General features: G+C 38.7%; 1 protein-coding gene across 1 annotated transcript; it reads right to left on the bottom strand.

The window, feature by feature from the left end:
* Positions 1-24,022: 24,022 nt before the first annotated feature.
* LOC131303183 (uncharacterized) lies at positions 24,023-24,880 on the bottom strand. Its single transcript, XM_058329963.1, has one exon. The coding sequence runs from the start codon at positions 24,878-24,880 to the stop codon at positions 24,023-24,025; it is 858 nt and encodes a 285-aa protein (XP_058185946.1).
* Between the last annotated feature and the right edge of the window lie 441 nt (positions 24,881-25,321).

Genomic DNA, 25,321 nt, shown 5'->3' with positions numbered 1-25,321 from the left:
CGAGTACCTTAGAACTAGGGATGTGTGCATCGAATGGAACTTAGAATGTGTAAATGGGTGCCAAAACGTACTTTAGCCTTTGTCGGTCTGATCTCTAAATCGGTCACACTTCGGCCAACTTTTCATAAATAAAACATCATTATTTTCATTTTTCATTTTCATCATCTTTTAATACAGTGAAAACCTTATTTATCAATCTATAATTTGTATTAATTCGATTTAAAATGAAAGCGATACGAGTATTTTACTGAAATAATTTATTTTAAAACCAATTGAGGGTAAAGTAGTCATGTATTTTCAGGTACAAAATATTTTTCCTAAAAAGCAATTCGATACGAAAGTAGATAGGACAACCTTTCGAACAGTTTAAACTACGCGTAAATTGAAGTTTGGGAGTGTTTGGGACAAATTCGCAAAGTTGGACTTGTTGTGCAGTGTTTAGGAGGTGCCCTAGGGGCATTCCAATGTGGCAGGGCACATAGGATTGTGCTTGAGGCACATTAATGCTGCATAACATGTCAAACTTTGCGTAATTGCTCTGGACACTCCAAACTCCAAATTTGCGCGTGGTTTGAACCATTAGAAAGCTTGTCCAAGTACTTTCTAGCCTAAGTAGTTTGGATAAAAAATCATTTGTATATCAAAAAATGTGACCATTTTACCTTCAATGGGTCAAAATAAGATTTATTCTGGTAAAATGTGTGTATGTTTCTCATTTTAAATTGGATCAACACCTATTATAAGTCAATAAATAGTATTTTTAAAGAACTAAAAGATGACAGAAGCCAACCATAAAAATATTTACTTTTCTTTCATGAAAATTGGGTAGAAACAAAACATCTACAAAAATCGTCGAAGTCGGCCGTTAAGGATAAAACACATTTTATGTTTCATTTGGTAATCAAATTTCTAAATCTAATTTGAATAATTGTTTCATAGTATTCATAGAGTATCCACACTTCATCAAAGCTTACAAAAACCATTTTATCATCGACATTTGTCTAAAGTGGGGCTTAAATATTTTCTAATTCAAATTTGGGTGTCAAAAACTATCAACACAACAAAAATTGAGAATATTTCCAGACAAGAACTCCGATAATGATTGACAGTATCTTCTATATTTCAATCTACTGCCACTAGATTACAACTACTATCTTTAGTGCCACGACAATGCGATTCTAACATTCTTAATTCAGGAAAATATTTTTAATCCTCAAAAAATATTAGTTTAGTTAATAGTGGAGATTATGTTTCCGAAGTGATGTCGGTAGATTTTACTATTGCAATCATTTTAAAGTATTTTGTGTGTTTGGTTGTGGTGAAAGTCCTATCCAAATCTGATGTGCAAATTTCCATGAGCCCTCAAATCAAACTATTTCCCGGAGCTTCGTCCTCACCATCGGGCTAGACAAGGAAAACATTGGAACTCCAAGAACAGATCCGATGATACTGCTTAATGAGACTCTGTTTCGTTTTCAACTTGCACTTGAAAATTTCTTCCGTTGCAGCCTTCCTCAACGGAATTTAAGTGTGCTGAAGTAGCCATGAACGCACAACTGTGGACCGTCCTTGTAAGGCGGATTGAAGGAATATTGCATTCTCTGTCACAATCAATAATGTCTCCTTTGCGCGGTGCTACCTCTGTTTCAAAAGGTTATAGACTCGATCTAGTGGTTTTTTTCCCATTACACGTACGATTGTGATGGTGAAGAAGTGCAATATCCCAATGTTCAACTTGGGCTTAACTGCTAAGTATTTTTGGCTATGTTGTTAAAGACTTGCAGAAGATTATCGGGTCAGCAAATGGCGGGTCGTTAAAAGATCGAAGAGCATAATTTTGTGGCTAGCAAGTGAATGAGCTCGTCGACGAAACTACACAATTTTGCAAGCTGAAGTGGACAAATTTAAATCCTTTCTGCTCCTATGGTTCTACGTTCGAAATTCAAGATGGTAACCACTTCCTTATCTTGTTTAACTCGTCTTCAATTAGAAGAGAAGTTGAGGTTAGTCTGGAGGACAAACTAATTGATGTATCAAAGAGCATCATTATATGCGTCGAAACACTCACATTTGACTATCCAACTTGCATTTGTTATGTTGATTTCTCTCTTTTTTGTGATGCATTCAGTCGTTTTCATGATTGAACGTTGTTAAAATTGATTGTACAGAGTTTAACATTAAGAAGTCTCAGAGGATTTGCGAACATGAAGTGCCAATGAGCACAGTGCGCCAGAAGAAGGATCTCTGCTGCGCCCGGGGCGCAAATTAAACGCGCTTCAATCAAGGGGAAAAACCTGGTCGCGCCCGGGCGCATGCGAATTGAGCCTGGGGTGCATTGGCGCATCATATTACAATTCCTATACGAGATGTGAATTTTTTTGATATACATAGAGATCAGTCATGACATTAAGGAGAGTGACTCAGAATTGGATCAAACATTTATAAAAGCAATCTAATTCAACCATTTAAAAGCCCTCGTTCAAGCAAACAGCCACTGACTCTGATGTTCTATGCACCATTTCAACATCAATTATAACATCATTGTTTCTTTTTTTCTATAACTGGATGGCTGAGCGAGTTTGCGCGGAACTCGACTAATTTCAGGACCCTGAAGTTAATGATCGGGCAAATGGTTAAAACCACAGAAAATTTTACGAGCTTCTCTTATTAAGCATAACAAAAGAGTGATGTCGCTTACTTCTCATTGTACTATATCTAACGTACTTGAGTTAGACCGTACCTTGTTTCCAACTTGCTTCCATGCTCTAGCGGACTTGGAAAACTTCATTCAATGCCTTCTTTTTGACCAAAATGTTATCATTAAGGTAGGTTCGAACACTCGATTTTGGACCTTTTCTTCGTATGGACGATTGAAGAAATATCACATTCTCCCTCGTCATCGGTAATATCGTGTTCGCTAATACTTCATCCGTCTAAAAACGTGATAGACTCTCGTCTAGTACTGTTTTTCTACCATTTCTCAAGAACTTTGATTGTCAAGAAGTGTAATTTCCCGATGTTTAATTTGCTCCATATATTGATGGGTTCAAAGTTACAATGATTGTAGGTTGTCAAAGCAGATTGCGCAAAGTTTTAACATTATTTCGGAAGCTTAGCAGTCTCAAGGAATGGCGAACAAGAAGTCCCAAATGACGAGAACACACAAGAAGAATGATTTGGGTAAAATTTAACAAAGTGCGCCCGGGGCGCAGTACATCAAGAGAGAAAGCTTGTATGCGCCTGGTCCGCAACTTAAATGAGCCTGAGGCGCATGCCATGTAGCAAATAGTTTTAATTCCTTTTCTTTGGGATTGCAATCGAAAAGTGTGAGAGGCCATACATAAAGTAGACGGACCGTGCCTAAAACACATCAAAGATGATCCGTGCGAATCAAAAATAGGCTACGCAATTTTTTGATTCCATCAATTGGTCATGTTTCTTCACCACTTCCTCAACCTGATCATACAGTCCATACACTGTGCACTTATGTTTAAATCTTACTCACTTTGTGAGTGGGTGTCCCATGGCACCCTAGCTAGCACGTACTGCGAATTTGCACGAATCAATCAACCCGACATACCCCTCGAGAGCTTCTTCCACTAGTACTCCATTTGGATGTTGAACAAGGGCTTTTTGGGTACATAATCGGAGAGCGAGTGAGTTCTTCGACACAATTGTACAACCCCGCGAGCCCTACCATCCCAGTTCTGATAGTCTCTCCACTAGTTCGAACTGCAGACGAAACTAATGAACTTTGCCTGGTTTTAACTTTTAAGCTTGTTTAGTTCAACATCAATTTTGGTATTTTGGGGGTGTAGTCTAGAATGCAAGCTAACAGACCTAAACTGATCTTGCAAACAAGTTGATGAAGGTGAGCTTGCCATTTTTGCTTTTTTTGGTATTGCTAGACAAAGAAAATACTCCTCATCCTCCTCCTCCTCCTCTCTCTCTCTCTTGATCTCGATCTCTATCCAACAACCGGCAATCTCCGATGCTTTAGTAATTCTTTGCGGCCAAGAGTAATTCTTCGTGGCCAGGAGTATATTTTAGTTTCTATGAAAGTTTCCATTTAACCAAAAAAATTCATGTTGTTTGCGTTTCTCCACTCTATTCACCGGAACAAAATTTAGTTTGGATACTGACTTATTAAGTATTTTCTGATTGAAACTTTAGAGGATAACTACAATGAAATTTTTCTGCTCATTAGAAATTTGTTTCTCATATCCAGTTGGTGGGGCGATTCTGTTTTGGTTGAGCTTGTCCAAAACTGATGTGCAGATTTCCATGAGCCATCAAATTCTCATATAGAGAAGCTCAAGAGTTACAAAGCATACTTTGTTAGTTTCTATAGGGAAATTACTTTCAAGATCTTCTGATCCAAGCTACCAAGGCTTTGGAGTCAATAAGATTCATTTATTTATTTACCTTCCTTTGGTAGACGCCAAGTCTCGAATTCGAGACCTTGGTGAAGTACTTGGAACAAGCACCTAACCAACCAGGCCAATTTGCACGCTTGCCTGATTGCCAAAGCCTTAGAGATAAAAATTAATTATAACCTTTTAACATAAAATGATCAGAAGAATAAGATCTTCACATTGGTTCACACAGATTAAAAATTAGAGTGCTTAATTTTTAACCATATTTTTAATATATAAACAGTCTAAATTCTATAAAAAAGAACTCAGTCTTTTTAAAAAAAAATATATGTATGTGTTAATCTCTATAAATTGCCACGTAAGATTCTAATATATGAACCTTGTAAGAAAATTAAGTGTTCCAATTTTCAATCTGTTTGAACCGATGTGAAAGTCTTATTTTCCTGATCATCTTATCTTAAAATGTCATAATTAATTTTTATTTCTTAGGCTCTCTTAATCAAGTATCTGCTTTACAGGATCCCAAAGGCCTTACATGACATTTTCCGTCCAAATTTCTAATTTATGTTATCTATTAGACTATAAGTAACGGTATAATAGTTTAGGGGATAAAATCATCAAATTGATAATTTAGAGACTAAGTAGAAAAAATGTGCCTAGTTTAGGGGATAAAAAGAAAAAAAACTCTTATAAAGAATTGATAGATTAGGCTTGTGGTAGGGGAATAGAACTGCAAGCATTCTACAAAGGCCCGACAACGCAATTGGCGATGGGGTTGTCTTGGTTTTGGTGGTGGACCATTCGGAGTGATCCCGGAGTTGGTGGTGGTCATTGGTAATAATTGCAAAGCCCCGACACGGTAATTGGCGTTGTTTACGTGGTACTTTCAATTGTTTACGTAGTGACAAATTTTGCGGTTGTGACGTTTAGGCTTTGTTCCACTAACTAAAATATACTTATTTTTTGAATTAAAATTGATGTATTGTGAGAGAATGATCTGTCCGTAAAGCGAAAAAAAAGTACTTAAAAATAAAATTTTTAACACAACAGGGCCTAATTCACCTTTGTTGAGTGATTGAGAGACAAAAAGAGACTCACATTGTGGGGTTGTAAAAGGTAAAAACTCACCATCAAAATTTTAGAAAAGTTCACTAAATACAAAATTGATAAAAAAATAGACAGACATTTAGATTATTGTTATTGTTTTTATTCAAGAAAGAATTAGTTTTGTTTTTACGGACATTTCTTGAACACTCTTGGGCAGTGTCAAGATCATTTTTTCTAGATTGGAAGGAGTTGCAGTTGCAGCCATGTTGGGTTTTGCAAGAGGTGAAGGGAGTGTTGGAAAGTGGGTTTATTTATGCATAATTGGCTTGAGCAAGTTTGGACGGTTGTAACCAACTAGGGCTAGCTCGGTTGGTCATGACTTTGGCATCTCACTAAGAGGTCAGGGGTTCAAATCTCCCCACCTACGTATGAGTGTTCTTCCCTTAAAAGGCTTTTCCTTTCTTTCTTTGTTTCTACCCTATAATGGGTTTATTTATTGTATTGGTTGACTTGTGGACTTTGTTATTTGACTTATCTCGTGGACTCTCACATGTGCGAATCTTGATGGTTTCTCAAAGGTAGATGATTTAGAAACGGATACGAATATTTTTGTCGGGGTAAATAATTGCAAGAATACAAGCCCCAACAATGCTTTATGCGCGCGGGATAATGTCCTGGTTTTGCTTTATGCGGGGGAATGTCCTAGGGTTTCTTTTCTTGTTCGTTACGCACTATTTCTGTTTGCTTCCAATTTATGTGATCCTAGTTTCCAAAATCCGTAGGGCATTGTGAGGTGAACAAGGAGTTCAATTCCTAACATGTGCCGGTCTACTTCAGCTACGTTGGAGATTTATTCCATCATAGTCATAAAACACTAACAATCAGAAATGGCAAGAAACACTAAAATCATGAACTCAAATAATCAAAGATACTACTTAGACAAGTAGAGTAGGGAGAAACTGTCTGTGTGACGGATGAGAGGCACGACATCTGTCCTACAGTCATATTTGCTTCCTTTCGTATAAGTTCTAACGGCTGAATACAATTGCAAGATACAACTCACCAATCTCACAGTTTGTCTCTACGTTACACTATCGGTGGAAAACATGGATGCCAAGTATGAATTGAATTGCCCGTATAAAATAAAGGAGATCGATAGAGAAGAGAGAACTTAAAATGCATTAAAACCAATGTGGATGGTCCTCTATTATTTATAGAACTCCAAAAACATTTTCCCAAGAGTCACGCCCGCAAAACAGTGGTGGTATGGACACCAAAATTTGGGGTTTTAAATGTATAAGTCCTGTCAAGCGTACTTTCTTAGAATTATCCCGATGATTAAATGTATGTGCTTCGATGAATTGTGGAAAGCCTTATGAATTCTCTAGAACTCTTAAGAATTAAAAGAGTACCTTAGAGTTGGAATGGAAGTATCGAATGCAACTTAGAACGAGTTGAGAGGCGTGAAAATGTGTTTTAGCCTCAGTGTGGCTCTGACAATCTTCGAGATTGTCTACTTGCGACCAACTTTTTATAAACTAAAATCTATTATTTTTAAGGTTCGATACAACCTCTTTTAATATGTCGAATACCCTCTTTGTTGATATAAAATAGGTGTCGGTCTGATTTAAAATAATGGAGACACAAAAGTTTTACAGAATGATTTACTTTTTTACTCATTGAAGGTAAAATAGTCACATCTTTTTAGGTACAAATAACTTTAGATCAAAACTACTTGGGTTAGAAAATAGAATTAACAAGCTTTCTAACAGTTCAAACCTTGCAAAAATCGGAGTTTGAGAGTGTCCGAAGCAAGACTGGAAAGTTTGACAAATTATGGAGTTTGAGCGCGCCGCGCCTAGGCGCCATTCCGTGCGCCCTGGGCGCAATAATTGAAGATCGAAAATTTGTCAAATTTTGCGGGCTTCTCCTGAACACTTCCGAACTCCAATTTTAGAAAAGTTTGAACCGTTAGAAAGCTTGTTGAGTCTACTTTTTAACCCAAGTAGTTCGGATCCAATATTGTTTGTATACCAAATGATATGACTATTTTACCCTTAGTGAGTCGAAAAGTAAATTGTTCCTGTAATTAACGCTGGTATCACCTTCATTTTAAAATGGATAAAGACCTACTCCCTCCGTCCCCTTATTATAGTCCAGTATTCCATTTTGGGCTGTCCCTTAATAAGTGTCTATTTGGTAAAGTTAGTGGGTAAAAATTGGTACATTGTCTATTTTGTCCCTAAAAGTAGATTCCATTTTAAAAAGTTAGTGAGTAAAAAGTGTAATGATGATGGGTAAGTAGGGAAAGTGGAGGAAAAAGTTGATGTGAAAGGTATAATGATGATGTTTTTTTAATAAGTTAGAGTTACGAAGTAGGACATTTAAAAAGGGACGGAGGGAGTATTATATATCAATAAATAGTGTTTTTAAAGTACTAAAAGATAGTACAATCGAGCCATAAAAATAATGAAGTTTTAGTTCATGAAAAATTGGTAGAAAACAGACCACTAAAAAGATCATGGGAGCACTACCACCCCTCCGCCACCAACAGTGTTGCCGTAACACAATCCTTCCACCACCATGATCACTTGACCACCTACACCACCGTCACTTCACCACCTCTACCACCACACTTCCACTCTACGATAATGGTGGCCAACTGCAATGATCTCAAAACATCCTAAAATATCTCAATAGTTAAGAAACGTATCTAACTTTTTGTTCTTTTCTTCCCAAGAAACAAGACACTCATAATACATCTAAATGTTTTGTTATTAAGTCTAGATTATCCACTACCTAGTGAGTTGACGTTAGCAAAAATGATATACATAAATTAAAAGCTATAATGCATAAGCAGAAAAAGCATTTGAACAACTCATTGTTGCCTCTATTGTTGTTCATTTCTTCTTCACTCGATTCTTTTTTTAGCATGAGATAGTGGAATCCACAACCCAAATGTGGACCTTGATGGACTAGATGCATGCAATTCATGTGCTATAGGATTCAGGAAATATTCACCATCCATTATTTCAATTGCTTTTTTATTGCATGTCACTACTTGAGAAGTTATGATCGAAGGTGTGTAAAAAAATCCTGGCAACAAAAGAAAATCTTTTTAGAAGAGGTTGTGAGCGGTCAGCTTTGTGCCTAGTTTGTAATGGAGCTTCAGAATCGATTGAACATCTGCTTTTTGATTGTTTGTGGGGGAGAGCGGTGTGTTTTGTTTCCCATGTGAATCTCTATCGTGGAAGGGGGCCTCCTGCTCTTAAATGGACATCCCAAGTGATTGACTTGGGGAAATCTATAAAGGATAGTAAAGAGTTTTTTTTTTTTTTGGAAGTTGCGCATTTTATACCAACCAACACAAAAACAAGGGGAGATCAACCCACTGTACAAAATCATTACAAACGAAACTCCTCACTACAATCTGCCAAAAAAACTACAAAATTAAGTACTAAGAACTTTGCTTGAAATGTTCCAAAGACTGCATAGTCTTTGGTTCTCAAGGGAGTGGGGGAAATGCTCCCAAGTACACACCCGAAGTCCGACATTATCCTCAATACAAGCCATAATTGCATCAGCCTTTCTTCTTCTACCAGCAAAAACTCGAGAGTTCCTTTCCATCTATAGATGGTAAACCCTAGCCACCAAGACTAGCTTGAACAAAAAAGAACGGAAGCTCGTACCCTTACAATGATCTATAGCCCACTTAATTTCACACTATCCCACACCTCCGGATTTCTCTGAATCTTGAATCTGTTAAGGATTGATTGCTTTCCAAATGCTATTGGAATAGCTACATTCAAAGAACAGGTGTTGCAACGTTTCATCACTTTGAGAGTACAACACACAATCAGGATTAATCGTCATCTCCCATCTACAAAGCCTCTCCTTTGTAGCTAACCTCTTCAAGCAAGCTAACAATAAATTGAACGACCACCTTAAAACACTTCTGGAAAACCACACTATTGAAGCCCATTGAATTGTCCCTCCTCTATGCCTAAGAGCCTCTCAAGTGTGCCTGCTTAGTTTTGTTTGGGTCTATAGGGGAAATAATCCATATAACGCCTGCCTTCGAGGTTGAATTGAACTAGGAAATGAATTCTGAATTTGTTGAATCAAGGAGGTTCTTGGTCTTGGCAAATTCCATTCTCCATCCTGATAGTAAAGAGTTGATTGGTCAGGTTGCTTCGATTGGCGATTGCTTGGCATATCTGGAACTCTCGGAATGATTTTATTTTTAGGGGCATTACTATAAACGCTTTGGACACCATGGCCAGATCTTGGGCAGCCCATATGGAGTTTCTTAATTTCTCGGTGAATCCTTCTGTCCCTATGGCTAACCTTAGCGAATGGCCTGAAAACTCTTTGTGGAAGGATCTTGACTTTATAATTCTCTCAAAATCAACTGTGATGTTGTTGTGGAGAAAGAGGGATTTGCGATGGTGGCGGTAGTGGTGAGGAACCATGAGGGGAAGCTAGTGGATGAATTAACCAAGCAGGTGAAGTTTGCCTCAAGTTTTTCAAGGGGGTGGCTTTGGCAATCAGGCAAGCGTGTTTACTTGTTAAAGCAATGGGGATCAACCAAGCGGTGATAGAATCAGATAACAAGTAGGCGACAATGCTTAGCTTTTCTGAATCAGTTCCACCATAGGAAGTAGCAGCTATAATTATGGATATCAAAGATTTGGCTCAAGAGCAGGGGATTTCTTTCGACTTGGTTAGAAGATCAGTGAATCGGGTGGTGCATGAAGTGGCCTCCTTGGCAAAGACAAGCAAGCTTCCTCTTGACTTGAGGGCTAGGCTAATCCTCATTGTTCAGCTCTGTCTTTTTTAAGCTTTGATATCTCTTTTTTTAGCCTTGAAGGCATGATTGGCGGATTAAAAAAAAAAGAAGGGAAACTAATGGATACGCTCTCTCTCAAAAGCAAACTTTAATGCTAGTCTAGGCTTTGTTGTTTTTGAGTCATGTTCTCCTTTTCAAGAATTTCAATTCAATGAGGATGTTTAACCTCAGTGGCTCCGACAATCTTTGAATTATTCTACTTTCGACCAACTTTTTATAAACTAAAATATATTATTTTAATGGTTAGATACAACCATCTTTTAATACGTCGAATAACCTCTTTATCGATATACAATAGGTTTCGGCCTGGTTTAAAATAAAGGAGATCCAAACGTTTTACAGAATGATTTATTTTTTTTACTCATTGAAGTTAAAATAGTCACATATTTTGAGGTTCAAATCACTTTGGATCAAAACTACTTGGGTTAGAAAATTGACTTAACAAGCATTTTAATGGTTCAAACCTTGCGAAAATTGAAGTTCGAGAGTGTCTGGAGCAAGACATGAAACTTTGATAAATTATGGAGTATGAGGGCGCCACGCCTAGGCGCCATTTCGTGCGCCCCAGGAGCAATAAGACGCGCCTCAGGCGCATTGAAGATAAAAAATTTGTCAAATTTTGCGGGCTTCTCCCGAACACTTTCGAACTCCGATTTTCACAAAATTTGAACCGTTAGAAAGCATGTTGAGTGTACTCAAGTAGTTTGGATCCAATATTGTTTGTATACCAAATGATATGACTATTTTACCCTTAGTGAGTCGAAAAGTAAATCGTTCTTGAAATTAACACTGGCATCACCTTCATTTTAAAATGGATAACGACCTGTTATATATTGATAAAGAGGGTTTTTAAAGTATTAAAAGATAGTACAATCCAGCCATAAAAATAATAAAGTTTTAGTTCATGAAAAATTGGTAGAAAACATACCACTAAATAGATCATGGGAGCACTACCACCCCTTCGCCACTAACAATGTTGCTGTAACACAATCCTTCCACCACCATGATCACTTGACCACCTACACCACCATCACTTCACCACCCCTACCACCATACTTCCACTCTGCGATAATGGTGGCCAACTATAATGATCTCAAAACATCCTAAAATATCTCAATAGTTAAGAAACGTATCTAACTTCTTGTTCTTTTCATCCCAAGAAAGAAGACACTCATAATACATCTAATTTTTTTGATATTAAGTCTAGATTATCCACTACCTAGTGAGTTGAGGTTAGCAAAAACGATATGCATAAATTAAAAGCTATAATGCATAAGCAGAAAAAGCATTTGAACAACTCATTGTTGCCTCTATTGTTGTTCATTTCTTCTTCACTCGATTCTTTTTTTAGCATGAGATAGTGGAATCCACAACCCAAATGTGGACCTTGATGGACTAGATGCATGCAATTCATGTGCTATAGGATTCAGGAAATATTCACCATCCATTATTTCAATTGCTTTTTTATTGCATGTCACTACTTGAGAAGTTATGATCAAAGGTGTGTAAAAAAATCCTGGCAACAAAAGAAAATCTTTTTAGAAGAGGTTGTGGGCAGTTGGCTTTGTGCCTAGTTTGTAATGGAGCTTCAGAATCGAATGAACATTTGCTTTTTGATTGTTTGTGGGCGAGAGCGGTGTGGTTTGGTTTTCATGTGAATCTCGATCGTGGAAGGGGGCCTTCTGCTCTTAAATGGACATCCCAAATGATTGACTTGGGGAAATCTATAAAGGATAGTTAAGAGTTCCTTTTTTGTTTTTTGGAAGTTGTGCATTTTATACCAACCAACACAAAAACAAGGGGAGATAAACCCACTGTACAAAATCTTTATAAAGGAAACTCCTCACTACAATCTGCCAAAAAAAACTACAAAATTAAGTACCAAGAACTTTGCTTGAAATGTTCCAGAGACTGCATAGTCTTTGGTGCACAAGGGAGTGGGGGAAATGCTCCCAAGTACAGACACGAAGTCTGACATTATCCTCAATACAATCCAGCACTGCATTAGCCTTTCTGCTTCTACCAGCAAAAACTCAAGAGTTCCTTTCCATCCATAGATGGTAGACCCTAGCCGTCAAGACTAGCTTGAACAAAAAGAATTGAAGCTTGTACCCTTACAATGATCAATAGCCCACTTAATTTCACACTATCCCACACCTCCGGATTTCTCTGAATCTTGAATCTGTTAAGGATTACTTTCCAAATGCTGCTGGAATAGCTACATTCAAAGAACAGGTGTTGCAATGTTTCATCACTTTGAGAGCACAATACATAACCAGGATCAATCGTCATCCCCCATCTACAAAGTCTCTCCTTTGTAGCTAATCTCTTCAAGCAAGCTAACCATAAATTGAACGACCGCCATAAAACACTTCTGGAAAACCACACTATTGAAGCCCACTGAAATGTTCCTCCTCTAAGACTAAGTGCCTCCCAAGTGTGCTTGCTTAGTATTGTATTGGCAAGTAGGAGATATAACCTATATAACTTAATTTTCCCTGGCCTTTCAAGGTCAAATTGAACTAGGAATTGAATTCTGAATCTGTTGAATCAAGGAGGATCTTGGTCCTGGCCAATTCCATTCTCCATCTTGATAATAAAGAGTTGATTGGTCACATTGCTTTGATTGGCGATTGCTTGGCATATCTGGAACTCTCGGAATGATTTTATTTTTAGGGGGGTTACTATAAACGCTTTGGACACCATGGGCAGAGCTTGGGCAGCCCATATGGAGGTTCTTAATTTCTCGGTGGATCCTTCTATCCCTATGGCTAATCTTAGCGAAGGGCCTGAAAACTCTTTGTGGAAGGATCCGGACTTTATAATTCTCTCAAAATCAACTGTGATGTTGCTATGGAGAAAGATGGATTTGCAGGGATGGGCGGCGGTAGTGGTGAGGAACCATAAGTGGACGCTGGTGGATGGATTAACCAAGTAGTTGAAGTTTGCCTCAAGTTTTTCAAGGGGGAGGCTTTGGCAATTAGGCAAGCGTGTTTACTTGTTAAAGCAATGGGGATCAACCAAGCGGTGATAGAATCGTATAACAAGCAAGCGATTATGCTTAGCGTTTCTAAATCAGTTCCACCATGGGAAGTAGCAGCTATAATTATTAATATCAGAGATTTGGCTCAAGGGCAGTGGATTTCTTTCAACTTGGTTAGAAGATCGGTGAATCGGGTGGCGCATGAGGTGGCCTCCTTGGCAAAGACGTGCAAGCTTCCTCTTGACTGGAGGGCTAGGCTAATCCTCCTTGTTCAGCTTTGTGTTTTTTAAGCTTTGATAGCTTTTTTTTGGTAGCCTTGAAGGCATGGTTGGTGGATTAAATAAAAAAAGGGAAACTAATGGATACGCTCTCTCGCAAAAGCAAACTTTAATGCTAGTCTTGGTTTAGTTGTTTTTGATTCATGTCCTGCTTTTCGAGAATTTCAATTCAATGAGGATGTTTTTGTTTTTTTTGTTTTTTTTGCCCTTCGTTGAACCTATTGTCGCAAAATATCAAGATACATAACAAAGTAATACTACTGAAACTTCATCAAGGCCACATAATTCGTTTAGAACCATTTCTCCACTTTTGTTATATGTATCAGAGACTCTTCTTAATAAAGGAATCAAATGGCAGTAGATTGTTGGGAATTTATTCCATCATAGTCATAAAAAACTAACAATCAGAAATGGCAAGAAACACTAAAATCATGAACTCAAATAATCAAATATACTACTTAGACAAGTAGAGTATGAAGAAATTGTCTGTGTGATGGATGAGAGGCACGACATCTGTCCTATAGCCATATTTGCTTCCTTTCGTATAAGTTCCAATGGCTGAATACAATTGCAATATACAACTCACAAATCTTACAGTTTGTCTCTATGTTACACTATCGGTGGAAAACATGGATGCCCATTATGAATTGAATTGCCCTTATAAAATAAATGAGATAGAGAAGAGAGAACCTAAAATGCATTAAAACCAATGTGGATGGTCCTCTATTATTTATAGAACTCTAAAAACATTTTTCCAAGAATCACGCCCGCAAAACAGTGGTGGTACGGACACCAAAATTTGGGGTTTTAAATGTATAAGCCCTGTCAAGCATACTTCTTAGGATTATCTCGATGATTAAGCAGTTTTTATCTACTTCGATGAATTGTGGATAGCCTTATGAATTCTCTAGTAGTCTTAAGAAATAAAAGAGTACAAAGTTTGACATTAAGAAGTCTCGAGGAATTGCGAACATGAAGTGTCAACGAGCACAGTGTGCCAGCCAGAAGAAGGACCTCTGCTGCGCCCGAGGCGAATTAAATGCGCCACAATCATGGGGAAAAAACCTGGTCGCGCTCGGGCGCACCCGAATTGCACCTGAGGTGCATCAGAGCTTGTTTCTCCACAAAAGTGTCAAAACCAAGTTGGCTTGTAATGCGGGCGTGCCAGGACAGGTCTGCTGTCTGAATTGTTTTCAAGGCCTGGAAGCCTCAAAATCTGACTCCTTTCGAGTGATTGTGCTTGGCCCAAAGGGTAAGGCCTAGGTATGGTTCGTTGGCTGCCTTTGCGGGCTAAGGACTTAAAATTTTTAGGTCGTTGCTAGAAAACGGAAAGAAAGTTGAAACTAGGCTAAGCTTGAATCAAACAAACTCCATTAACGGTTTAATGAAGCTGGGATACAAGGATTTTGATAAGAACTTAAACTACTTATGAAGTGAGTACAAGTAATGCTTGAAAGAAATGAAAATGTTGGTGCATAAGCTGTGAGCTCTTGAGGTTGTGGACCTTTGTCAAGGCCTTCAAAACTGTGATTTATAAGAGCTACAGGCCTTGAGCTACTTCAATTGCTCTAATGCATGGCTGCCATGTGGCCTTCTAGCAGAGGCTTGGGCTTGAGTAGCTTCGAAATGCTCCAATGAGGGGCTGCTCCCTGAACAAAATGTGTCTTTTACTCCAAGAAAACAACAAAGGCCTGAGAAATCCTTCTTCTTTGTACAAAACTTTAAAAAAGGGCAAAGTGAATTTTAGTTCCTGCAGCATCCAGGCCATTTGAGCTTCTTCAACACTTAAGCTACTGCTTGAATGGACTCCTTCCGGGCCAACCATAGTTGAAGACCAATACTTTTCCAGGCCTTCCTATCATTTTATTGGACCTTGCATCTCCTGTGGGCCCTCTAAATCCTCTGAATTTGATTTTTTACGGAAGAAGAATCAAGAAACACAGACTTGGGTGAGCTGCTTGCTTAGGTCTGCATGAATCATTTACCAGCTGCTTCAAGAGCTGCATGTGTGCCACTTGTCTTTAGCCTTGCTTCATGCTGAAGGATGGTCGCCACTCAGGCCTTGAGCTGCTTGTGAGCAGCTTGCCCAGGCCTGCCATGCAAGAACATTCTAGGCCCTTGAGCTGCTTGTGAGCAGCTTAAGGCCTTTTCTTGCCTTTTCTAACAGGCCATAAGTAACTTTTTAAGGAAATAGGCCCATCTATCAATTGGGCCTGAACTTAAGGTGAATTAGGGCCCTTGAATTTCTTGTCAGTCTTGCGAGCCCAATTTTAGAGAGAAAACTTGGGGTTTAACTGATTTGGACCTATTTAGAAAGCCTTATTATTCCTTAAGAAACTGGCCTAGGCCTAGAAAAAATGCTTGGGCCTAGGGGAATCAACCCACGTCTCTGGCTTGCCTCGGGCTTAGCTTTGTGATAATTCAATTCAACCCAGGCCTTTGCAAGGCTTAATTCGATCAATGGGTTCCAAATTGGCCCTATTTCATGGGCAAATGGTTATAAGGTTTTTTCAAGGCCATAGATTGATTTTCAAGGCCTCTTTTTAACCCATAAATTCATTTCTTGATTTTTGGCCAAAAATGGGTGTAAACAGAGCTCCAAACAAAGAATCAATGATTTGTGTACATCTAACATAGTGGAACTTGACCTTACTTTGTTTGAAGTTGCTTCAATGCTCTACTGTATGCACTTGGAGATTTCATCCGTCACGGTCTTCCTCAACAAAACAAGTGCTAAGGTAGCTTTGAACGCTCGATTGTGAACCTTCTCTCGACCCTTAGCATCAATAACATCTCCTTTCCAGTATTGCATCAGTCTCAAAATGTGATAGACTCGATCTAGTGTTTTTTTCTACCATTACGCAATTGTAATGGTTAAGAAGTGTAACATCCCAATGCTCATTCAATATCCATGGGCTAGAAGTTTCAATGGGAATATAATGGACTACCCCTTATCATCAAATAATGTTGTTTAGACTCCAAAAGAGTATTAGGCAGTAATTTGTGGGTCGTACGTCACAGGAACATCGTAGTTTGTGGCTTGAGAGTGAACGAGTTAATCGGCAAAATTGCCACAGTTTTGTAAGCCCAAGTACAAATTTGAATCGTTTCGCCTCCTACTGGTTCTATTTTCAAATTCAATTAGAAGAGAAGTGGAGTTTAGCCTGGAGGACAAGCTAATGGGCCTAAGAGCATCATGATACGTGTCGAAATGCACACATTATACTGTCCAACGTGCATTTGTTATGTCGAATTCCCTTGTTTTCGTGAAACATTAAGTCGTTTCTATGATTGTAGGTTGTCGATCAAAGCCAATTGTACACATTTTGACATTATTTTGGAAGCTTAGAAGTCTCAAGGAATAGTGAACATGAAGTGCCATTAATGAACATAACGCACAAGAAGAAGGACCTAGGCAATTTAACATTATATCAAGAGAGAAATCCTGGCTGCGCCAGGGTCGCACTTGAATTGCGCCTGAGGCGCAACATATTCCTATATGCAGAGAGAGAGGGAGAGAGAGACTCAGAATTGGATCGGACATCTATAAAAGCAATCGATCCAATTCAACCTCAAACCATCTTTCAAGCAAACAGCAAGTCACTCTGATTTTCCTATGCACCATTTGAACGTCAAAAGTAAAATCATAGTTCCTTGCCTGTCGACAGAGGGTGTAAAAAAAAAAATCGGCACTTCCCATCTCATTCTCCGTCGTAATTCCAAAGAACTGGTAATCTCATCTATTTTCACGTGGACCACACATGTCCCTCAATCTCCATTTTTATTTCCATCTTTTTCAAATTTTTTTAACATTAATCCGACAATCAAATGTGTCCTATATAATATGTAATCCCATCAGACTAGAAGTTATGTCTAATAGCTCGGCCCCATAGGATAATTTAATGTCATACTTCGTGGGAGAATATGTCCTATGCATGTTGAATCGAAATCGAAAAGAATTTTAACCAAATACCGAATGCGATCTCTGTAACCAAATCTATGCAAGAATAGTTTGTTGTCTACATTTCCTCTTCCCGTTTGCCTCCCCTTCATTGCGGCATTACTACCACATTACCATGTGTTTGCTGATAGAATATACAGCCTGTACTTCAAGGTGGTCTCCTTTGGATAAACCTCAAAATCATCAATAAAAATACATAATCAACATTATGTATGTGTGAAAGGAATTATATGTAGGTGTGTGCAAGGAATATTTTTTGTTACAAATTATCTCAAAGGTCTAAAGTATTCGAAAATGGATCCAACAATTAATGTTGATCAAGTTGTTCAACATTTTCTCTTATCTGCAATCTCGTCTTGCATGTGAAGATGTAAATATACGCAGATAGAGCAGAAAAAATTACGACCAGGCTAGTAGAGTGAAAAGAGTTCGACCGGGAGAAGCACCTTTCAAACAAGGAATTAAAAATGCAAACAGAGAGATTTGAATCCAAACCTCTCCAACCAGAGTCTGAGACTGTCAAGTCACAAATACTTATACTAAAGCTTAAGTATTTTCTGACCGAACTATTGAGGCTAACTGCAATGGCATTTTTCTGCTCATGAGAATTTTGTTTCTCAAAATGCAGATTGAAGGGAAATTCTGTTTTCCCTTTGCGTTGATGATCAAAATCAAACACTCATTCTTAAATTGAGAGAAACTTAACTATTATTGGATCATAGGCAAAAACATTTCAAAAAAATTCTCCAGAGGAACACCCCTTTGAGCTCAACTCCCTTTTGTTATCTCTCATGCACCCTCACCGGTCACCAGAAGTCTCGCTTTAGGTGAATGCTGATGATGAAACGGTTGGAGAACCCTATGAACCTTGTGGACACTCTTACAGAATGAATGAGTATCCTAGAACTAGGGATGTGTGCATCAAATGGAACTTAAAATGTTTAAATGAGTACCGAAACGTACTTTAGCCTTTTGTCCCTCCAATAATCTTTGAATCGGTCTCCCTTCAACCAACTTTTCATAAATAAAACTTAATTAATTTAATTGTTCATTTCTACCATCTTTTAATACAATGAAAACCTTATTTAACATTATATAACTTGTCTTAATCAGATTTAAAATGAGAATGATACGAGCGTTTTACTGAAATAATTTAATTTTCAACCACTTGAGGGTAAAATGGTCATGTATTTTGATGAGTACCGAAACGTACTTTAGCCTTTTGTCCCTCCAATAATCTTTGAATCGGTCTCCCGTCAACCAACTTTTCATAAATAAAACTTAATTAATTTAATTGTTCATTTCTACAATCTTTTAATACAATGAAAACCTTATTTAACATTATATAACTTGTCTTAATCAGATTTAAAATGAGAGTGATACGAGCGTTTTACTGAAATAATTTAATTTTCAACCACTTGAGGGTAAAATGGTCATGTATTTTGATGAATAATTTTTTTTTTCATCAAATCCAATTCGGTAGGAAAGTAGATTGGACAAACTCTCTAATGGTTTAAACCACGCACAAATTGGAGTTTGAGAGTGTCTGGAGCAAGTTCGCAAAGTTTGACTTGTTGTGCATTGTTCAATGTGCGCCCGGGGCGCATAGGATTGCGCCTGAGGCGCATTAATGCTGCATAACATGTCAAACTTCGCGGACTTGCCCCGAACACTCCTGAACTCCAATTTGCGCATGATTTGAACCGTTAGAAAGCTTGTCCAATTTACTTTTTATCCCAAGTATTTTGGATAAAAAATCATTTGTATATCAAAGGAAGTGACAATTTTACCCTCGAAGGGTAAAAATACGATTTGTTCCGGTAAAATACGTGTATATTTCTCATTTTAAATTGGATTAAGACCCATTATATATCAATGAATAGTGTTTTTTAAAGTACTAAGAGATGGTGTAATCCAACCATAAAATTATTTGCGTTTCATTCATGAAAACAGCGTAGAAACAAGACAACTACAAAAATCGTCGAAACCACCAAGGCTAAAACATGGTCCATTTGGCAATCAAATTCCTAATTCTAAGGTATTTCTTCTTTGCATAAGTATTTCATAGTTTTCATAGAGTATGCACAATCCATTTCATAGTTTTCATAGAGTATGCACAATCCATCAAGGCTTAGGAAAAACCGTTTCATCAATGACATTCGCCCAAAGCAGAGATTAAATATTTTCAAATTCAAATTTGAGTGTCCAAAACTATCAACACAACAAAAATTGAGAATATTTCCAAACGAGAACTCCGAAAAGGTTTGATAGTATCCTCGATATTTTAATCTACTGCCACCATATTACAACTACGATCTTTAATGCTGCCAAAACGGATTTCCTAACATTCTCAATCTTTAATGCCGCCAAAACAGATTTCCTAACATTCTCGATTCCGGAAAATACTCTTAATCCAAATACATTAGTAAAGCCTCAAAATTTTTAGATTGCGAAGTATTCTCAATGTATTAGTAGATAGAGGAGATTATGTTTCCGAAGTGATGTCGCTAGATTTTACTATTGCGATCATTTTAAACTATTTTGTGTGTTTGGTTGTGGTGAAAATCCTGTCCAAACTTGATGTGTAGATTTTCCATGAGCCATGAAATTTTCCCATATCAGCAGTGCTACGGAGTCATGACAAAAATCTGAGCAGAGACGTGTCCTGGAATGCCAGAATACTACCGAAACCGATTTTGGAAATATTTTTTTTGATCGGCAAAAGAAAATTTTATTAATCTCCGCAAGATTACAAAGATTAAAATGACAAGGGCGAGATTGGAAAGATTTCGGAAATACCACTAGAACGGTTTTGGAAACCAAGCCGAATGAGACTCTGTTTTGTTTTCAACTTGCTTCAGTGCTCCAATATATGCATGCACTTGGAAATTTCATCCCTCAGCCGTCTTCCTCAACGGAATTTAAGCGCGCTGAAGTAGCCTTGAACGCACGACTGTGGACCTTGCTTGTAAAGCCGATTGAAGGAATATTGCAGTCTCTGTCACAATCAATAATCTCTCCTTTGCGGGGTGCTAACTCTGTTTCGAAAGGTGATAGACTTGATCTAGTGGTTTTTTTCCCATTACACGTACAATTGTGATGGTGAAGAAGTGCAATATCCCACTGTTCAACTTGGGCTTAACTGCTAAGTATTTTTGGCTATGTTGTTAAAGACTTGCAGAAGATTATTGGGAAAGCAAATGGCTGGTCGTTAAAAGATCGAAGAGCATAATTTGTGGCTAGCAAGTGAATGAGCTCATCGACGAAACTGCACAATTTTGCAAGCTGAAATGGACAAAGTTAAATCCTTTCTGCTCCTACGGTTTTAGGTTCGAAATTCAATATAGTAACCCCTTCCTTATCTTGTTTAACTCTTCTTCAATTAGAAGAGAAGTTGAGGTTAGCCCGGAGGACAAACTAATTGATGTATCAAAGAGCATCATGATACGTGTTGAAACACACACATTTGACTATCCAACTTGCATTTGTTATGTCGATTTCTCTTTTTTTGTGATGCATTAAGTCGTTTTCATGATTGTACGTTGTTAAAATCGATTGAACAGAGTTCAACATAAAGAAGTCTCGAGGAATTGCGAACATGAAGTGCCAAGGACCTCTGCTGCGCCCGGGGCGCAAATTAAATGCGCCTCAACAAGGGGAAAAAACCTGGTCGCGTCCGGGCGCATGCGAGTTGCGCCTGAGGCGCATTGGCGCGTCATATTACAATTCCAATATGAGATGTAAAGTTCTTTGATATATTTAGAGATCAGTCATGACATTAAGGAGAGTGACTCAGAATTGGATCAAACATTTATAAAAGCAATCTAATTCACCCAATTAAAAGCCCTCATTCAAGCAAACGGCCAGTGACTCTGATGTCTTATACACCATTTCAACATCATTTATAACATCACTGTTCCTTTTTTCTATTAGTGGATGTCTGACATGCACCTCAACTAATTCCAAGATGATCCTAAAGTTAATGACCGGGCAAATGGGTAAAACCACGGAAAATTTTATGAGCTTCTCTTATTAAACATAACAGAAGAGTGATGTCGCTTACTTCTTATTTTACTATATATAACGTTGTTGAATTAGACCGTACCTTGTTTCCAACTTGCTTCAATGCTCTAACAGACTTGGCAAACTTCATTCAATGCCTTCTTTTTGACTGAAATGTTATCGTTAAGGTAGGTTCGAACACTCGATTTGGGACCTTTGATTCGTATGGAGGATTGAAGGTGTATCACATCCTCCCTCATCAGTAATATCTCGTTCGCTAATATTTCATCCGTCTAAAAACGTGATAGACTAGTCTAGTGTTTTTCTACCATTTTTTATGAATTTTGATTGTCAAGAAGTGTAATATCCAGATGTTTGCTCCATATTAATGGGTTCCATGATTGTACATAATTTGTGAAAGCCGATTGCACGAAGTTTAACATTCCATATTTTGGAAGCTTAGAAGTCTCAAGGAATGGCGAAAAAGAAGTCCCAAATGATGAGAACGCACAAGAAGAATGATTTAGGTAGAGTTTAACAAAGTGCACCCGGGGCGCAGCGTATATGCGCCTGAGGCGCAGCACTTCAAGAGAGAAAACATGTATGCGCCTGGGCCGCAACTTAAATGCGCCTGAGGCGCATGTGATGCAGTAAATAGTTTTAATTCCTTTTCTCTGGGATTGCAATCGAAGAGTGTGAGAGGCCACATATAAAGTAGACAGATCGTGCCTAGAATACATCAAAGAGGATCCGTGCAAATCAAAACTGACAGACTCCCTCAAGAGTTTCTTCCACCAGTACTCCATGTCGGTGTTCATGGACAAGGGCTTGTTGGGTAATCGGAGAGTGGATGAGTTCTTCAACACAATGGTAGAACTCCGCGAGCCCTACCAACCAAGTTCTGACAGTCTCTCCAATCGTTGGAAACGCGGACGAAACTAATGAACTTTGCCGTGGATTCTTAATATTGGTGATTATCTTTGGCTTTGTAATGTTTCAGGCATTTGTGATGCTTCAATTTTATTGTGTTTCGGAAGTCCCCTTTTTTTTTCTTGTTTCTCAGTGTGCACGGGTTGCATCCCCTTGACGTTAGTTTTGACCATGAGATAAATAGCATGTTCAATCAACAAGTCGATTCTCTCGGTAGACAAATATGTTCGTACAAAAACCTCTATGCTAGTACTTATATACGTACACACAGTAGGGGTACACCCACTCGTACATACTCTTGTAGATCACATCAGAACACTATCAAGCTACCACAATCTGAATCGATTAATTAGTGCACCCTCTTGGAAACATAAATCCATGTACTTTGCAGTGTTCAAAAAATTGGAAGTAATCCGCAATTAATCTATGGCGGGGGCCTAAACGACTAGATCCGACTAATAACACCCAAACAAACTAAAACCCAAAGGAAACCTATGGTGGGCATGGCTTGGCTAAGCGACCCGGGCGATGGCCGCGTCAAGCTGATGACTAGTCATACTCGTGGACTTAAGGGTTGGACGGACCAGCGGTGCACGGTGTTCAATATGTCTCTGCCGGACCTGTCTCGCTGGGCCGAGTTCGTTCACCAGTGGAGGAACCATGAAATTGGGTACGAGTAAGTCAATTATGTCTTTCTGTTCGGCAGGATCCCGCCGGACCAATTGGTAACTCTACCGAGCCACCCCTGCTCCCTGACTTGGAGAGGAAGTTAGGTAGAATCGGGTTGAAGTGACAGGTGGCATGACACCGTTTCCCCTATTGAATGAGCGGAGCTAAATCAGGCCTTAGATCGCGGACCTGATTTAGTGGATTAAGTGGGAACCAATCACTGTGCGCATGGTGTATGCGTGTGGGTTGGGTTCCAAGTTACCTTTGCCTATTAAAGGAGTATTCCACCATCAGAATAAGGTAATTGAATTCTGACTCTCTCTCCGAAACCCTAGATATGACCTAAAAAGCTTCTCTTCCTTCCTTCTAACTTGATCGTTGGAGTGCCTACCCCGGACCCCCCACGACTGGGTTTGGGCACTAACGCGTGTGCTAAGTGTGGAGGTCTCAACCACGCTCAAGATGTGAATCTAGCCACCATTCAAGAGGATTCTACCAAAGAAAGCGCAGCACCACAAAACCAAAAATGCCAAGAGAAACCAACCAAAAGCACTGCCAAACCCCAGAATTAAAATTCCAGAGAAAGGGAGGCTCCTTCCTCGAGCTCATCATCTTCCTCCAGATCGTCAAGAGCATTGATCTTTTATGCTAATGTGGCCTCCTCCATTTTGACATATTTCTTCAAGTTAAAATTCCTCCCTCTCTAAATTTTACGCCCAAAGTTTAACCAGGATTGACATTTGTTATTCAATTAGAGAGAGAGAGAGAGAGAGAGAGAGAGAGAGAGAGAGAGAGAGAGAGAGTGTGTGTGTGTGTGTTTCACAATTTGTATGTTCTTTTTCTCATATACACCTATACAATGGATTCATGTACAAGTCTGTTGAACTCAGAGTTCAAATCCATAACTCTAAACAAGTCCTACAAGGTTCATAGGGAGACTATGTTTAGAAGAGACGCTCTTGCTTTAATCAATCCCTTAAACAAGCACTCCAAACCATTCTCGATAGACTCAATTCTGGCCTCCAATTCCTGAAGCCCATTTTGTGCCATTTTCATATTTTCACCCACTTGATCACTTGAACCCCCACATTGCCATATATTGCTCAATGCAACATCCACGCTTTGCAACTCATTCCCATTCCCCTTCTGTTCTTCACACGCCACTCTGCCTTTGTCCAACAATTTGGACCAACTCTTGGACTTGGGCTTCGAAATCTGCGGGGAAAAGAACAAGAGGAGGGAATTATAAATGGACACGCTGATCGAACTAACTTCTTTTAGAACTCTAATCACCGCGGTCACATGGTGATCATCTTCAAGCTGTTGATCCAACAGCGGCAGCGATGCGATTTTGTTGTCAATTTGCTTCACATCTTTTATCAACTTCTTTGCGCCCTTGTTCATTTCCTTCCTAAAGGAAAAGTATTTTGCGGTACAGACTTGAATCCTTGAATCCCCCTTCTTTCTCCTGATAGCAAATTCGAGATCTATAACACACTCTTTTATCTGCGATATGAAATCCCTTGCAGTGCTATAAACGTCGAGAAGCCTGACCGATGCGTCCAAGGACTCATCGATCCATCTCTCATGCTGGTCGAGAGAAAGGGCTTTCTGGATGAATGGCAACTTGAGAGCCTCGTCCAGGCATTTGTACACTTCATTCAGGCCTAATAGCCGACTGCAGATTTTCTCTGCATTTGTCGTTGTTGATGATGCCTCTGATATCTTGAGCTTGTTTAGCTCCTCTTCGATTCTAAGCGTTGTTGGGTGCGATCGACTGGGCATACTAATCGATCGGATTTCATAACGACTACTCCTTGGTTTGGAAAAACTAGCCATGGTTTGGGAGTATTTTCTTTCACTTGTGTAGTTATAGAAAGCTCAAAACTTAGGACGGTGAAAAGAAGGTCCTATGGTTTTGCTATTTATACTAATTGAAGTGGGGATAAGGTTGAACCACATAGTCTTCATAATATTGAAGGTGGGCCCTTTTATGTCAACAATGATCGAATAATTAGGACGGTGAGAGTTGCAAAATTCTAGAATGCATCTAGCTTTTTTTTAATCGGTAGGAGAGATTATTACATTATGTATAAAGTAAAAAGTATAAATCACGAGACATTACATTAATTGTGTAAAAGTCTTCGAGATAAGCAAGTCCAACAACTGAACTAACAAGATAAATAAGCCCATCAAAGAGATCACAATCACTATAACCCCAGTTCA

This window comes from Rhododendron vialii, chromosome 10a, assembly GCF_030253575.1.
Source record: "Rhododendron vialii isolate Sample 1 chromosome 10a, ASM3025357v1".
Lineage (NCBI taxonomy): Eukaryota > Viridiplantae > Streptophyta > Magnoliopsida > Ericales > Ericaceae > Rhododendron > Rhododendron vialii.
Note: the sequence above shows the minus strand (reverse complement) of the source record. Positions and strands in the feature narration are given on the sequence as shown.

What these genes read in the sequence shown, in the direction of transcription:
- LOC131303183 (XM_058329963.1), bottom strand. Translation starts at nt 24,880, where the DNA reads ATGCCCAGTCGATCGCACCCAACAACGCTTAGAATCGAAGAGGAGCTA.